Raw genomic sequence first — 15,847 nt, 5'->3', positions numbered from 1 at the left:
TCATTAACACTTGGGGAGCTCTTTGTATCTCGTGCCCCACCGTTGAGCTCCATGAATGAAGGAAAGTATATTGACTCGAGCACTTGGTGGCTTGAGTTGGTGGTCATTGGTATCCACAAGATCATATTTTGGCTGAAACTGTAGGCCTGGCATGGTGTACTTGGCCAGCTTTGAATATCTACACTCAAAGCCGAAATCACCACATGCTACCACCACAAGAACCAGCCATACACTTCACACATATTATTCACCCATCTACCCTAGTCATCCCTCTCCTTCCCCTCCGCAGCCAACGCCGCCCTCCTCCCCTCCATCAGCTTGCGATACTGCTCCACCACATTCTCCCTAATCCCCTGCAACTCCTCCCTCTGCCTCAAACTCCCCGCCGCCTTTGGAATATCCGCAACCTGCACCTTCGCCCCCCTCACCAAGCTATTCATCCTCGGCTTCGTCAACTCGGGCGGCGCCTGCGCAACCTCATTCAACCCAACCTTCCCCTCATTCCTCTTCTTCTTGATCTCCGCCCACGGATCCCCCTCGGGCCCATTATCCTCCCCAATATACTTTGTCTTCTTCTTCCCCTTCTTCTTCCCAGCTTCCTGCTCCAGCTTCCAAGAAACCCCCATAGCCTCATTCTCCATCTCCTTCTCCTCCAGCTCCTCAAGTTCCTCCTCCCTCTTCTCCTTGATCTTCGCATCAATCATCCTCCACTCGGCATACATATTATGCATCTTCTTCTCCTTCAACGTCCTCTTCACCTTGAGCCCCAACGGATCCTTCCCGTCCTTGAGCTTAGTCTTGGTAACCAAGCCACTAATCGGCAGCGCAGCATCAACACGCTGGTTGAACTCAGCCATGGACTCTCCCGGCATTATCTTGAGCTCTTCCCTCTTCTCCTCTGCGGTCGTCTCCTTCGCCTTTTCCACTGGCTTCCTGATGTCCCCTCCCTTCTTCTTCTTCTTTGGCGCATCACCATTATCCAACCCCGAGCGCGGTAACCTCCCCTCATTGATCGCCATCAACCTCTTGAAAGCACGAGGCGCATCGTCATTCTTGTCGCCGCGTTTTCTCTTTTTGGGTTTGGGGGCGTCATTTTGCTGATTTGGATCATCGCCCTTCTTTGGCTGCTGGGGTTTTCTTTTCTTGTTGTTTTTCTCGTTTTCTTTCTTTTTGGAGATGGTGGTGGGTGGGAGTGGTTTGGCTATTTGGGTTGGGGGGAGGTCGAAGCTGGTGAGGGTGTTAGTTTGCATCAAGAATGGGGAAGATTGAGAATTTAACTAACGTGTTTTCGTCCTTCTCGCGACGGGTGTGTTTGTGCGGCATTGTGGCGGCGGCTGTTCTCGAGGGTGATGGGGGGTGTGAGAACCGTGATAGTGTTGTGTTTGCGGTCGCAGAGAGCTTCACTCGGGATGCCCAGGCAAGATTGGGCAATTGCAAAAATTATCCCCACCATTGAGATAAGATAAGACTAGCGGCTTGGCGAGTCGAGGTGGGGCAATGGGGTTATGGGGCCGTCTCGGTTGTTGAACCGAACGGTGGGGTTGATGGAGGAAGGGTTATGTCAGTGCAAATCAACCTTCAATGCAGTGATTCACAATCTCGAGGAGAGACACAATGGATGTTTTTTCCTATCAGTCAGATTATGGTTTTAGGTCCTCATATCATAGTCACAGCCACCATCATGATCAAGGAATTTTAATCAACCAGCCTCGATTGAATCTATCTAGTCCTGCAGTGGGTACAGCAAGAAGAAGAAGTTATAAGTTAAAAAAGAAAAAGAAGCAATAAGGTTCCAATCCACGTCTGAATCTTCCCCCTTGGTTCCCCTCCCAAAATTCTCTTGCCCATGAAACTGTCCTCCCCAAAGAAAGGGCAAAAAAAGCCAAGTGGTGATTTTTGTCGTTTTTTCGAGTCGGAACAAGTCGTCCACAAAGCGAACAGAATTGATTGTCTGAGAAAGCAAGGAGTTTGGTGTGAAGAAGCAGGCCATGAAAAGTGAGCCCGATTTGTTCTTTTTCTGTGTTTATGTTCAAAAAGGTGGATCCAGAAAGTTGAAGTTTTTGTGATTGTTTTAAAAATCGGTTTTGGGGGTAAAATTGAGAGCCGATTGATGTTGTCGTTCCTTCCAGGCAGCGACACTGAGGTGGTACCCAAAAGAGCAACGAATCCAGTTATTGAGAGAGGAGAGTAGCGTTGATTTCGGGGGACAAGAGAGAGGAAAACCTGTGAGACTTCATCCTTGTCGAAAGTAGCTCGAATCCATCCAAGTCCATTCCCGTACGTTCACAGGAGGAAGACTTGTTGTCTTTTGGGGCAGATGAAAAAGTCGAAAAACAGCCGAAAAGAGTGAAGACGGAGGTTCATGGGAGAGAGAGAAACAAGTCTCCCTCTCTCTTGCCTGCCTTTAGTGTTGGAGCGCGCCTTTAGCATACCATGTTGGTCAATTTACATGACAACGCAGTAGCTGTTGAAGTTGGTGGAGGTCTGGGGAACCTTGGTCTGAGCGGTGGTGGAAGGCATTTTGATTGTTGGTTTTTTGTTTTACTGAAGATGTTCAGAAGTGAATGCGGATGAAGAAAAAAAAGATGGGCTTGGGGGGAGGGTAGGACATGTTTTATACTTTTTTTGAGGCTGCTGAATGCCATACAAACCGGTGAGTTGTGGTGTTGACCGGCCATCTTCCTCCATGGCCACCCGCCACAAGAGACAGGATCACAAGCTAGACCAAGTTGGTTTCTTTGATCCTTGGAGATGGTCTCCCCTGAGTTTCATTGACTCTAGACAAACAACTCGAGAATCATTAGAGGAGAGTCAATCAGGCGGCGGGTCTTAGTATTGTGCTCTTAACATTGTCCCCCGGGAGACAAACAACCATCACGGCAAGCACACGGCAGAAAAGAAGCTTCGGCACGTGGGAAAGCGTAATTACAACGTGGGAGCAGCAGATGTTTGATTTCATGAAAAAAGTTGGCTGTTCGGTGGTGGCCATCGTAGTATTGTGACCCTGAGCCCCTTACTATTATGGATCCCGCGTCTTTGCCGTCAGAGAGCCCAAGGTAAGACAACCCTGGATCTAGTCCTGGTGATAGGCAAAGGTTCATTGAGAAAGTGTTTTCCTCGAGCTCCTGTCGCCGGCTCGCCTGGGACCGGTGAAAGAGAGCCAACAATTCTAGCCGAACATTTTGCCCGTGATATTCTGCCACGGCGACACCGATGAAAACAAGTAAACAATCCAACTTGAAAATTCGCCCATGATATTCTTCAGCCGTTACCTCGCCCGTTGTCTCGAACATCTTTGCTAGACACCATGAAAGGAAACCAGAAAACACCTGTCAGACACCAGATCCTGATCTTTGTGATTTGATCGTTTTGTCTCAGGCACAAGCCAGCCATCGTGACTTTCCCCCTCTTCCTGGGAAGCACTCGAACCCTTGAATGAGGGTTCCTCCATGAGAGTTCGATCCCCTACTATCCCGTCTTACCATCTGCCCACTTAGAACCTCGTGAAAGGCAGCCTGCAAATCACAAAAGTCAGTCAATACCGTCCCACATCTTCCATGCCCTGACAGGGTAACATGATAACAGAGACGAGAACATACCACTTCCCCCTTAGCGTAATAACAACCCAATCCGCGCCCTCCACCGTCTCCTTCTCCACCTTTGTATCAAAGCAAATAGCACTCATAATCCCATCCCCAAACTTCTCATTAATCACACTCTTGAACGCATACCCGTAATTCTGCACAACCTCATACAACCTATAAATCAGCGGTTCAACCGGCGGCATAGGCCCTGACCTCCCCCGATCAGGGAACCCAGTCCCGAGATCCTTCCTCAGCTGCGCCTCGGGCAAGCTCAAGAGCTCCGCCAGTTTGGTGATATCCTCCGGCGAGGCCGTCGCCTGTCCGTAAAAGAGCGCCGCAACTGCAACCTCGGACCGGCCGAGGTGTTCAGCGATTGCCGAGAAGGAGAGCTCGTGGGCGGTTTTGGCCGCGAAGAGGGATTGGGAGTAGGAGGGGAGGCGGGAGACGATAGAGTCCTACCAATCGAAAGGTTAGCCACCTAGGTACGGGAGGGGAAAGTGAAACGGGGAGGGGGTAGGTACGTCGAGGGCGGCGAGGCGGGGGGCTGAGTCGGCCATTGTGAAGTGGTCTTCTGTTCTAATACTGGACTAAAAAGGTGAGAGCGTACTTGTGACATCAAGCCGTCCGTCTGAACTAAGATAAAAGTCTCTACAGCCAGGTTATATACACCCTCATACCCATCTACCCATCCCTCAACGAACGCACGTCATGACCCCTCACCTCCTCCCTGGACTGCCCGCTGTTGCGAGCTTCCCCGCAGGAGATAAACCGGAGACTCCTCGGCATCTCTCCCACTTCCATAAAATCAAGCACATCCCGTACTAATTCAGCGAGCAATTCCATGACACACAAAATCACCACCTTACTCTCCGAAGGATTCAAGGCGTGTTGGAATTGCGCGGAGACACACACGCTCAAGTTGGGTCCTTCCCGAGGTCACACTCCCCACCTACCCTGATAGCCCCTCTTATCACTTTATCTCGCCCTGATCAACACCACCATTGAACAGCTCCTATACAAGACTCAGGACAAAAAGCAACCATGGCTAAAAACGCAAGGCATACTTCACACTCTACCCACCTATTTTAACATCTAAAACATTGTATAGTAAAAAAAAAAAAAAAACCCAAACATCATTCATTTGCCCAACTTTACTTGCTTCTTTATAAAACCAAAACACAAGCCAAAAAGCAAAAAAGAAAAAAAACTCCCATCGAACACCATCATCATAATAACAAAACCATAAAAAAAAACAAAAAAAAAAGAAAACCAACCAACAATTTGTTGACGCCTAACCTCCCATCTTTCCCTTTCCCATCCCTTTCCCAATCCCACCCATATACTCACTCCCGCCCATCGCCTATAATTTTCACCCTCTTCGCCTACTCTCTCCCCACCCCCCTAAAACGACCACCTCCCCCTCTGCTGCCTCCCCTTCTTCAGATAATCCCTATCCGCCTTCACATTCCCCGCCGCATCAAACCGGTGCAAGTCCTGAATCTTCATCAACACCAACTCCAGCAACTCCTTCCTCTGCACCAAGTCCAAGTGCCTCCTAATCTTGGGGTCCTCCCTCGCAAACTTCTCCAGCCCGTTGCCCCCATGAGAGTTCATATACTCATTCAGCTTCGTCTCCACCTCCCTCGGGAACCGATGATAAAAGTCATTCAGCATCTCCACATTGAGGAACAGCACCGCCGTCTGAGCCAGCTTGGTGGCTACCGCATCCAGAAAAATCTCGGGACAGTAGTACTTGTTCTCGAGGGACTTGCACTTTCTCGACTTGGAAGCAACAATCCGCATGTTGATGATGTCCGCGCGGTCGCGGAGGAAGACGGCTTCACGGCCTAAAGGTGGTGTTAGTCACTGGTGGGATTCGTAAAAAAGGAACAAAGACCTTACCTCTCGCAAGCAGCGCCGCGCTGAAACCACCCGCACCGCTGGGGTGATCTCCCTCAATGATAATCTCACCCTTCCTCGCCTTGTCAACAAAGCCCATCACCTCCCTCAACTTTTTCCTTCCACCAACCGAGCTCTCCAATGACTTGAGCGCATTCTGGCACTGCTCCAGCTCGCCCTGAAGAACACCCACCACATGCTCCCGCCCCTTCTCCCACTCGTTGGGCTGAATATCCGGGTCAAACTTGTACGGCTTCAGCGAGATCTCAATGCCATCGCTAGTAGCGTACGCCCTGTCAGCGAGGACAAGAGCAGCGGCCTCGCTGATCACCTGGCGGGCGGATGGGTGCTTTGCAAACGACGACTTGTCGAGCAGTTTGTCAATGTTCGCCTGAATGGCATTGGAGGCAACGGTAGCAGCGAGACGGCCGACACCGAGGCGCGTAAGACCGGAGCAGGCTGTGTCAAGCTGACGGTGCCAGTAAGGCGACTTGGGGTCGGCCTTGGGGAGGTCAACCAGACTGTCGGGCTCAGTGGGGGCAATGAAAAGATCCTCGATGGGCTTGTTCCAATACCGAGCAGCGAGTTGGTCGAGCACCTTTTGGTCCAGAGAATCCTTCAGCAGTTCCAGCAGCTGTTGGCGGCCAAAGGTGTTGGCAAAGTTGTGGAACTGGTGCTTGAAGTCATCCAGACTGGCGGCGAGGTAGGACTCGGCACTCATGGGCTGCTCATTGTACTGGACCTTGAACTGGTAAGTTGTCTCCTCGAGCTCACGAGTAATGGCATCGGTTGTTTCTGTGAGTTTAGAGGACATTTGCTGCTCCAAAACATGCATCAGCTTCTTGCGCAGCGTGATGGTGCCCGTAGCGGCCCCTGAGTTAGGGCCAAACTCCTCCGGGTGAGAGTTGAAGAAAGCCTTTTCGTTTTTGTTGATGCTCGCCAGGAGGTTGCTGCTCTCTCTTCTGAAGAGACCACCAGTCTGGACGGGCATCTTGGAGATGACACCGACATAGCCCAAACGGAGAGGGTACTGCTTGTCGCCAAGAATGGCGGCACCCTTCTCTGGGTCTACGAGATCCATCTTGGTGATGACGCCGATCGTCCGTTCGCCCCTTGGGTCGACCCTACGGCTGGCCTGCAGGGCAGTAGAGTTGGCCAAATCGGTGTCAGCAGCAGAAATAGCCAGGATAATGTTGGGACCTCGGATGTACTTGTCGCAAAGCTCAGAGATCTTGCGCTTAAGCTCACGCGGCTGGTTCTCGCCCGCAACCTGAATGTAGCCAGGAAGATCGATCAGAGAGAGATCCGGAACTCGTGGGGAGTGAATGGTGAGCCGAATAGGGTCGTCAGACACACACTGAGACTCAGGCACAGACTGGTTGAGCTCGGTCAGGGTCTTCTGAATCAAGGAAAAGTCCGTAACCCTCGCAAGCCCCAGATCTGGGAACTCGCCATAGTCGACTTTCGCTTGGGGGTCGTTCACAAGGGTGAGCTCGATCGGGCGGCGGGTGATCATGTTGCTACCCTTGGGCAAAAACTCGTGACCAACAATAGCCTCCAGCACTGAGCTCTTGCCAGATGATTGCGAACCAATAACAACGATGGATGGCAGGGTGACGCTGCTGAATTGCCCAACTCGCGAGAGGAGGTTTCGAATCTCGATCATCCGCTTGGTGATGTACATCATGTGGTCGTCCTTTACAACCTCCTCTGATGAGCGATCGTCCTCCTCGTCGGCAGCACCGTAACCATAAGCTGCCGCGGAAGCTCCTGCAGCAGCAGCACCGCCGGCCACTCTAGATTGCTTTGGGGGTTCCCGCCCACCATTTGGTCCTCCCGAGCCTTCCCCGGCGGCACCCTCTCCTTTCATAATATTGTCCAGCCATTCTGGCATCGTAAATTGTCCCTTCTTTTCGTTAAATCCATTTTTGGTCTGGTTGGCGATATCGGTAGCGGTTCCCCATATGGCGAAAGCGGTGTCCGTCACACCAGTCTTAATATTTGTGTACATTTCGGTGGCAGAGTTACCCAGTTCTATATCCTGTCAGCGTTACATCGTTTTAGTCTGTATATTCCAAAGTCCTTACGGATAGCTTGATATTGCACCCATCCCGCCGCACCCAACATCAGCCCACCGAACAGTGCGGGGATCCTGACGAATTTGATGGCCAGCTTGGGCAGCAGGCGGACAAACGAGGCGTTCCGCACCATGACAGCATTGTGGTACAGCTTGGCCGGGAACTGCACAGACCTCCGGAGGTCACGGGCGGCGAGGTCGGCTCTCTGGATGCCGCCGGTGGGAAACTGATGGAACTGGCGGACGGCTCGCAGACCGACGCGACGGGCGACGGGGGCAATCGCCCCGGCGGCGCGGAGCTGTGCGCTCATGGTAAACGGGGGGCCTGGTAGCTAGCACGCATACGAAGCTGTCTCGGGCAGGTATCCAGTCCGCAGACAATGGGGGGTTATGGTCGTCGGTCGGGCGATTATCTTCGTTCGGAGGGGTTGAGGTACATGGAAAATGGGCAATCAGTGATTTGGACCGCGGTGCTTTGGGCGGCCCTGTGTAGCAATGTATTTGGGGTTGCCAAGACCCACCCCACGCAGCAGAAACTGGGACACTGGGAGGCCACGATTATTGCATTGGACGCTACATGCCCCTCAGTCAAGATGGCTTAATCGCATGATCATCAGACCCTGAATTGCACGTATCAGGTCAGGCATCATTCTGACTTTTGGGGTTTATAGATGCCCATTTTGGCGAGAGTTTCGGAGTTTCCACAAAGAGGCAAGAGTAATGGCGATTTAACATTACTCCGTACGAGCAGTTAGTCTCGTCTTCCGGCTTCATCGGATTGGAGCCCGGAGCACGTCATTGAGCGCCTCCGAAAAACGCTGAGAGACAAAATGGCTCTCTGACATAATCCTGGTCTGAGACTGATGGGTCTCTCTGTATTGCGTACGTTGCGGCAAGTGGCAGATGGAAGCAAAAGTTACCGCTGACAGCAGTCATATCTGCGAGAAGTAGGCGTGTTTGTATGGTTATAGAGAAGCCAAAAAAAACCTCTCCTAGATTTTTATGATCAGAGGTTGCTGTGTTGCTTGAGGAATGCCGAAATATGTTGAGCGGCGATAACGAACCGATAAGATGAACCAGCATGGGCCCAGTTGTGGTTCCAGAACCCAGGGTCCTGTGATAGTGAGGTACAGAGTGAGCTGAGCTTTACCCAACCAAGACACCACGATGCTTCCTAACTATCGGGTGTGAGAACACAAAAGACAGGATTCCAAGTTTCCAGGTCGATTTTAGGCTCATGCCACCTGTTTGGATCAAACAAAAGCTGCCCTGGTAGGGCCGATACAGCGTTGGTCTCAGCATGCACCCCAGACTTTAGGTACTGCGCTAAGATGGATGGGTTCGTTCCGCCATTGATTTGGCCGATTTCGTCAGCCCTGCGAGCCAGGGACTTGCCTCAAGTGACTGTCCCAACCCGTCTCGTCTCTTCCACAATAGGCTGTCGAACCACCCCCAACTCGCTTTCCTGCAGCGAATTCACAACTATCTCCCCTTCTCTACACGCCACTCTGCAACTGACTCCGATCTATCGATTGAGTCCCCCGTCTCAGTCCAGCAAGTCCCGTCCCGAATCTATCCATTAGGTCGCCCAATCCGAACACTCACCGGCCCGCTCCGTCCTGGGCACCATCACCATGTGCCGGTTCCTGGTATGTCCGCTATGCGCCATATACTTTGGCGGTTCTCGTTGGGGAATTGATTTACTGACATATGTTGTCTAATGCTCAGGTCTACAAAGGGAGCGACGAGATCTTGCTTTCAAAGCTAGTCCTCGACCCAGCACACTCCATCCTCAAGCAGTCATTTGACTCTCGCCTCCGGCTGGTGAGTACCACGCGAGCAAGCATAGCGCCGACAAGGGACTTCAACTTACACACCTCCAACAGGACACTCGACGTGGTCAAAACAACGCCGACGGGTTCGGCATTGGCTTCTACACCGACCCCAAGCTAGGCGCTGCGCCCTGCCTCTTCACCTCGACCACACCAGCCTGGAACTGCGTCAACCTCCAACGATTGGCTTCCAAGACAGCCTCTCACCTTATCTTCGCCCATGTCCGCGCCACCACCGAAGGGTCACTGAGCGAAGACAATTGCCACCCATTCTCCCACGGCAGCTTGATCTGGATGCACAATGGCGGCATCGGCGGCTGGAAGCAGATCAAGAGGAGGCTCGGCGAGCGGTTGGCCGACAAGTGGTATCTTGGAGTAGTGGGAGGGACCGACAGTGAATGGGCGTTTGCCTTGTTCTTGGACACACTCGAGCGCATGGGACACAACCCCAGCTCCCAGCCAACCGATGGATTTGGGCCAACGGTTCTTAGAAAGGCGATGCTCAAGACAATTGCCATCATCAACGAACTCATCGACAACATTCCCGAGAGCGTTATCCACTCTGAGAATGTCGACACCAGAAGTTTACTCAACTTTGCCGTATCAGACGGCCATAGCGTCATCTGCACCCGCTACGTAGGTAGTGCCTCGGACGAAGCCGCCAGTTTATACTACTCGTCGGGCACACTCTGGGAAACCCGCGCTCCCACCCCCGACAAGAGGGACTATCAAATGGAGCGCAGCGACAAGGGGGCAGATGTAGTTCTAGTAGCCAGTGAACCCCTTTCCTTTGAGCGAGGTATGTTCACCCCCGATCCCCATAATTGTCCCAAACTAACCATCCGTGCGATAGAAAACTGGGTCAACGTCCCAACAAACTCAATCCTCACCATCCACAATCAGACGGTAATGGTTCATCCCATCAAAGACCAATACTACGACCGCAACCCCCAACACCGCCGCTCGGCAGCCTTTGTCCGAGCCCGCGGCCTCTCGGCCAACGAGAAAACCACCCTCCGCGCCGGCATCTCGGGCCCAATTCCCACCATCGCCGGCCCATCCACCACTTGCGGTCCAGCTTGCGCGCCCCAACCTCAAGAGAACAAACAAAACCACCCACAAAAACGCCTCCTCGGCCCCACGATCCCTACCTTTCCTTATGCCCGTCAAGAGAGCAGTTCAACCATCCCAAGAACACGGACACCACTCTCGCATTCAGAGTCGAGCTCGACGCTTGTCGGCGGGGCTCCTCCGGCGCCGGAGGTGCCGACTGTGAGACAAACCCAGCCAAGTCAGGGGAACATCAAGAAGAAGAGGGCGAGCTTGAGCGCGGTGGATGCGGGAGGGCACGCGGGGATGCTGGGGCCGTATTTGAGCGATACCAGTCCTGTGACGCCGGAGCCGACGCCGGCGAGGACAGAGTATGGGAATCCGGATAAGATTGCGAGGATGTTTCCCGAGTTGGCGCTGCGGTAGGGTTGCTGGTGACTTTTTGGGGGATACTGTTTTGGGCAAAGGTCGGTTACGGGCACAATTGGCGTACTGCGGAGTCAAAAGTTATGGTTTGGCTTGTTTCGGCGTTGGTTGGGAAGTGGAATAAGCGGGATCGGATACCTCTTGTTTTTGTGTATATGTCTTTGTAATTATTCTTGAATGCAAGCTTTCAGATTTGGAATACTTTGATCAGTACTGGGGTTCTGATGTGTGTTGTGATGTGTGTGTGTGTGTGTGTGTGTGTGTATGAGTGTCAGGGGTACTATCCATCAAGGTGCCTACAAAACTAAGGAGTAGGCAAGTGATATGTAACCTCACCCGCATCACTCACGACATGATAACAGCAGTCCTTCAAAACGCTCAACTTGTAAACTCGCCCTATATAAGGTATCTCATCCAATATAAACCCATCCTCCAAAAAGAATATATATATATAAATCCAATAACGCCATGTAAGTTCCCACCCCACAATGACAGAGCTATGTACAGTCCCTCTCTTCCTTCCCATTTTTCTGCCCAAGGCCCCTACCCAATCAGTCACTACTCATCTGCACAGTAACCTCCCACCTCAAACTCCCCCCCCTCCCATACCCCTCCCCCAACCGATTCTGCACCACCCTCCCCAATCTCTGCCGTAACTGGCTGACCGCCCCATCCTGCCCCTGCCCTCCCCCCATCATCTCCCCCCCCTTAACCTTGACCTTCAGATTCGCCATCGCAAGCCCATAGTGCACCTGCCAAAACTGCGCCTCCTCCACTCTCTGAACCTGCGGCTCGCTCTCAATCTCCTTGATCACGCTGGCGACTTCGCTGCTGTCCCCCTTTTGTTTCTTGCTGTCGACGTGGTTGTACGACATGAGGAGCATAAACCCTTGTCCTACTGCTAGACGAGCCCCGAGAAAAAACATAGACAGGGAAATCGTCGCGCAGATTAGACGGTCGAGCCAGATGATGTGGGGGATATAGACTAGCGGCAGGACAAGCATGATGCCTGAAAAGAAGAGGGTGAGAAAGTGGAAGGGGTTGGAAAGGATGGTGGATTCGGGTAAGAGGGAGGAGAGGTACGGCAGCGGCACGCGCATGACACGGCGGATCCGGCCGTGGTTTCGCAGGCCGTAGGCAGAGATGAGGGTTGAAACAAAGGCTGCGAAGGAGGCGAGGTCGAGGGTGCCGGGGGTGATGTATCGTGCTCCGTGACTGTGACCACCACCTCCGTGGCCACCACCGGCGGGTTGGGAGGAGTCATCGGTTGTTGAGACGGGGTGGTGAGGGGCGTGGTGGCCGACGGATTCGAGGACGTCTTTCATGGAGTGCGAGATCAGGTCGAATCCGCCAAAGACGAGAAAGACAGACATTGCGAAGCCGGCGAGGACTTCGGCTCGTTGGAGGCCGAAGGGGTGCCGGATCGAGGAGCGGCGCCATACTTCAAAGTTGCCTAGGACGTCGACTGCTACGCAGACTGCGGCGGAGCCGACGTCGAAGAAGACTAGGTGGGAGAGGGCTGTCATGGCCAGGGAGCCTTCGGCCGAGAGGAAGACGTAGAGGGCGATGAAGGCGTGGAGGGAGCACCACCATAACCTGGCTTTTTGATCGCGCTGCATGCTCGACCAGGCTTCTCGGAGGGTTGGGATGGGGAGGGAGGCGGGGAGGACGGGGGGCGGTCGAGGGGGTGGTTCTTGGAAGATTTGGTGAGTGGCCGAGATGGAGGAGTGTTTGTATCTGTGGCCGCGGCGTTGGCCGATGTTCTGTGAGTTGTTAGCTGAGTGATTGGATAGGAAGAGGCCGAAGACATACAGATTTGACCGGTCCAGACGAGATAATCTGGGTTTGGAAGTTGAAGGGGTTCTTCATGGCAGGCGCATCGCCGCCGTTGGCGGCAAGGCCCCCATCGGACGACATGCTGTTGAAGAGATGATCGGGCGTCGGCGGCCGTAGCGACGGGTGGTGAGAGTAGGGATCGAGGAAGGCGGCAGGACTGCTTCGTGGGGAGGGCGCGAGGTAATGCTGTACCGGGGACGAAAAGGGCGCGGCTTCCGGCTCTGATCGGACGGTTGCCTCGGGTTCGTTGTTTGGATGATTTCGACCTGGCTGTTGTTGTTGCTGATCCAGATCAAAATCGTCGCAAACAAAGTGAAAAGAGGGCTCGCCGTGTTGACCGGTAATCGCAAAAACCGGCGTCGGCGGCGTCCCTGGAGGCTGAAGAGACGGCTTTGGACCTGGAGCCATCGACAGCGCACGCTGTGGGCAGCAGGTGGTTCGTTCGTCGTCGAGGAGTGTTCGAGGCGGGCGGAGCTGGGCGTGTCCGATCTCCAGGGTGTTCCTGGACGCCTTCCCCTTTTTGCCTAGCGTGGGGTTACACCGTTTTGCAGGAGGTTCCTACTGGGGAAGGCCAGATGCGCTGGGCTGTGGATGTCTTTGCGTCTTTGATATCTTTGACTGGATTTGGAGATAGCGCTATGCAAGAGAACATGTAGAATCTGCAATACATATCTTCCCATATTGTCTCATTCCGTTGTCTCATAGCCTCCATCATTGATTTCAGTGTTGGCCAATGGAGGACCTGGGGGAGGCGGGTGGGTCGTAAACCATCAAATTCAGGGGTACGTTGCCTGCCGGGATGGCGCCGGGTGGCCTGTCACCTAACGTTTGCAGGGGTTTGGAAATGTTGCATTTCTCGCGTTGTTGAGCCTCAATCCATCAAATTCCATCTCGAGATGTGAATGTCCATGTCTTGTTCCTGGTCCCAAAACAGCAGTTTCAACGCCAGTCCACCCCACCGGCTTGCCCTGACAGATGGATCTGAGATCCTGTTTGGACGTGCCCTATTATTTCGAGGGGTAACACGCCATTGACGCCCCGTGGCCGCCGCGACACAGACATCTTCCTCCTAGCCAGAACCTTGTTCGGAAACTGTCTGTTCTCCTACGCCATATTCAGGTCCCCGATATCTCCCATTGGCCATGGACGAGTCGTCATCGGTCACAGGCGCCGGCGCCGATACGCCATCTTCCGTCCCAACTCGTCCAGCGCCCGGTCGCAAACGCAGCAGCTCTGGCGCTGGAGGCTTGCTTTCGAAACTACCTTTTATGCGAAACTCGGGCGAACACCGCCCACGATCCCGCCGCAACACCAACGAGACCGAGATCACAACATTTCCTCCCACGCCCTCTTTCACCTCCATACCCGCCGACACTCCTCCACGCCACGCGGGTGCGCCCAACGCTGCGCCCCCGCCGTTGCCTCACATTATCCAATATCAAACCCAGCAGCCGCAATCGCTAAAAACACGACGACGTAGAGGATCGTTGCGAAAGGTTGCCCTGTTGGGGCGGGGTGCTCAAAGAGAAAAGCGGGATCGTGGACTAACAATCGACACAAAATTGAACGTCTATGGCGAACCAAACGGGACACCAATCCAAGTCACAGCCGGCACCGCGCCGACCTCGGTTACATCAAACACATTACACCTCCAGAGTAATAGCGGTATCTCGAAGAATTCTATTAATACATCTACACCGTACGGTCTGGGAATATCAGACCTCACACCCCGACCCAGCATGGACGGATATGCCAGCCGAAGTGGTTCCCAACCGTCCGATCCAGACGCAACCCCGACTGCCGCATTGGCCCCTATAAATGCCAACACGCCCAGCTCAAGAAATAGCATCACCGGCTCAAGAAGCCCAAGTATAAGCTACAACACCACAGACGATGAAGACGCCCTTCACATGGCCGTCCCCACCGGGCCGGGTTCATCAACCTCGAACCTCTCGTCCACCTCCTCCTCCGTTAACCTCCTCCGCCCGGAAAGAGCCTCTGTCTCCTCCGCCTCGGGGTCAGATTCTTACTTTCTCAACCTCCCCCATTCTCCCCACAGCCCTCCACGACCGTTGGGCCTCGGATCATCCACCTCAGGCTCATCAATCCTCCCATCAATCCAACGCCGTCGCGGCACGGTTCAGAGAGCGAAGTCCCCGCTGGCACTCAACTCTCTGGCAGGGCTATCAACGACACCCTTGCCACAACCAGACTCAGACTGGGACTATTCCGAGACGGAGTGGTGGGGGTGGGTGGTGTTGATTGTGACGTGGACGGTGTTTGTGATTGGGATGGGGAGCTGCTTGGGGGTCTGGAGCTGGGCGTGGGATGTGGGGACTACACCGTATGCGCCGCCTGAGTTGGAGGATGATCCAACGTTGCCGATTGTGGGGTATTATCCTGCGTTGATGATACTTAGCTGTGTGATGGCCTGGGTTTGGGTGGTGGTTGCGTGGGTGGGGATGAAGTATTTTAGGCATGCTAGGGTTAGTGGGGATTAATGTTGAGATTGGGGGAGAGGGTTGATTTGAGCAAGGCGTTGGTGGGCTTTTGATTTGGGATAGCATTGAAGGGGGTATGTTGGTTGTGCATATTGGGTATGATGGGTTGCTCGGCTTTGCTGCTGTGTAATTAAAGTAATTTGATCAACTGTTTGACTCCAGCTTTGTGAGACGAGATGGGTCTGGTGTGGTTCTGTTGCTGTGCAACTTGACCTCACGACTCGACTTTGTGCACACCTTCAGGGAAGGAGCAAACGATGGCTTATATATTAGGTCAAAACATGCCCCTTCCCAACAGCAGCTCTGGAATGCTTACCAGGGCGCCACACACCTGTGTGGTCAGGTCAAATGGTAAGGATGTCAGAGCTGCTGTTTACCGCCCACCGCCCATCGCCGGGGTTTTGCAACCGATAGGCCCCGAGTTCGATCCTTCTTCGTTAAAACCTTTCGAGGTTTTCGTAGCTTCTTGTTAGAAGATGGGGGGTGAGCTTTCTGTGAGTATTGAGGCTGGACTTTTATGACTTGGTTGGCTGTCTGTATTTCTTGAGAATGTTCTTTAGCTATCGAGTTGAGTTATAAGTTCTGAGTCTCTGTTTGACTTTACGGCTTGGTTGTTTAATTCCTATAAGTGCTTTTCGACTA

At 53.3% G+C, this 15,847-nt stretch overlaps 6 protein-coding genes across 6 annotated transcripts, besides 1 other annotated feature; 2 read left to right on the top strand and 4 right to left on the bottom strand.

Annotated features, from left to right (window-relative positions):
• Positions 1-260: 260 nt before the first annotated feature.
• Positions 261-1,398, bottom strand: QC763_202320 (uncharacterized protein; the record flags this gene model as incomplete). Its single annotated transcript, XM_062909268.1, has 2 exons — positions 1,283-1,398; positions 261-1,227 (listed from the first exon to the last, which is right to left on the bottom strand). Exons 1-2 carry the CDS (start codon positions 1,321-1,323, stop codon positions 261-263), a joined length of 1,008 nt encoding a protein of 335 aa, XP_062768035.1. The 5' UTR covers positions 1,324-1,398.
• Positions 1,399-2,445: 1,047 nt separating this feature from the next.
• Positions 2,446-2,520: a sequence feature (Short protein (QC763_202310, KAK4669364.1) was converted to a misc_feature.).
• A 467-nt stretch (positions 2,521-2,987) lies between these two features.
• On the bottom strand, positions 2,988-4,323 carry cyn1 (Cyanate hydratase). Its single transcript, XM_062909267.1, has 3 exons — positions 4,106-4,323; positions 3,600-4,039; positions 2,988-3,515 (listed from the first exon to the last, which is right to left on the bottom strand). The coding sequence occupies exons 1-3, from the start codon at positions 4,139-4,141 to the stop codon at positions 3,494-3,496; spliced, it is 498 nt and encodes a 165-aa protein (XP_062768034.1). The 5' UTR covers positions 4,142-4,323; the 3' UTR covers positions 2,988-3,493.
• A 662-nt stretch (positions 4,324-4,985) lies between these two features.
• msp1 (mitochondrial dynamin GTPase Msp1) lies at positions 4,986-8,082 on the bottom strand (the record flags this gene model as incomplete). Its single annotated transcript, XM_062909266.1, has 3 exons — positions 7,571-8,082; positions 5,487-7,517; positions 4,986-5,431 (listed from the first exon to the last, which is right to left on the bottom strand). Exons 1-3 carry the CDS (start codon positions 7,869-7,871, stop codon positions 4,986-4,988), a joined length of 2,778 nt encoding a protein of 925 aa, XP_062768033.1. The 5' UTR covers positions 7,872-8,082.
• A 746-nt stretch (positions 8,083-8,828) lies between these two features.
• On the top strand, positions 8,829-11,079 carry DUG3 (glutamine amidotransferase subunit). The gene is made up of 4 exons (XM_062909265.1): positions 8,829-9,209; positions 9,289-9,384; positions 9,447-10,191; positions 10,246-11,079. The coding sequence occupies exons 1-4, from the start codon at positions 9,195-9,197 to the stop codon at positions 10,866-10,868; spliced, it is 1,479 nt and encodes a 492-aa protein (XP_062768032.1). The 5' UTR covers positions 8,829-9,194; the 3' UTR covers positions 10,869-11,079.
• Positions 11,080-11,419: 340 nt separating this feature from the next.
• On the bottom strand, positions 11,420-13,472 carry zrg17 (cation diffusion zinc membrane transporter Zrg17; the record flags this gene model as incomplete). The annotated part of the gene is made up of 2 exons (XM_062909264.1): positions 12,681-13,472; positions 11,420-12,631 (listed from the first exon to the last, which is right to left on the bottom strand). The coding sequence occupies exons 1-2, from the start codon at positions 13,110-13,112 to the stop codon at positions 11,420-11,422; spliced, it is 1,644 nt and encodes a 547-aa protein (XP_062768031.1). The 5' UTR covers positions 13,113-13,472.
• Positions 13,473-13,846: 374 nt separating this feature from the next.
• QC763_202260 (uncharacterized protein) lies at positions 13,847-15,205 on the top strand (the record flags this gene model as incomplete). Its single annotated transcript, XM_062909263.1, has 1 exon — positions 13,847-15,205. One exon carries the CDS (start codon positions 13,847-13,849, stop codon positions 15,203-15,205), a length of 1,359 nt encoding a protein of 452 aa, XP_062768030.1.
• Between the last annotated feature and the right edge of the window lie 642 nt (positions 15,206-15,847).

The sequence above is a fragment of the Podospora pseudopauciseta genome, assembly GCF_035222475.1.
Source record: "Podospora pseudopauciseta strain CBS 411.78 chromosome 2 map unlocalized CBS411.78m_2, whole genome shotgun sequence".
In the NCBI taxonomy this organism is placed as follows: Eukaryota; Fungi; Ascomycota; class Sordariomycetes; order Sordariales; family Podosporaceae; genus Podospora; species Podospora pseudopauciseta.
This window is presented reverse-complemented; position numbering and strand designations above follow the sequence as displayed.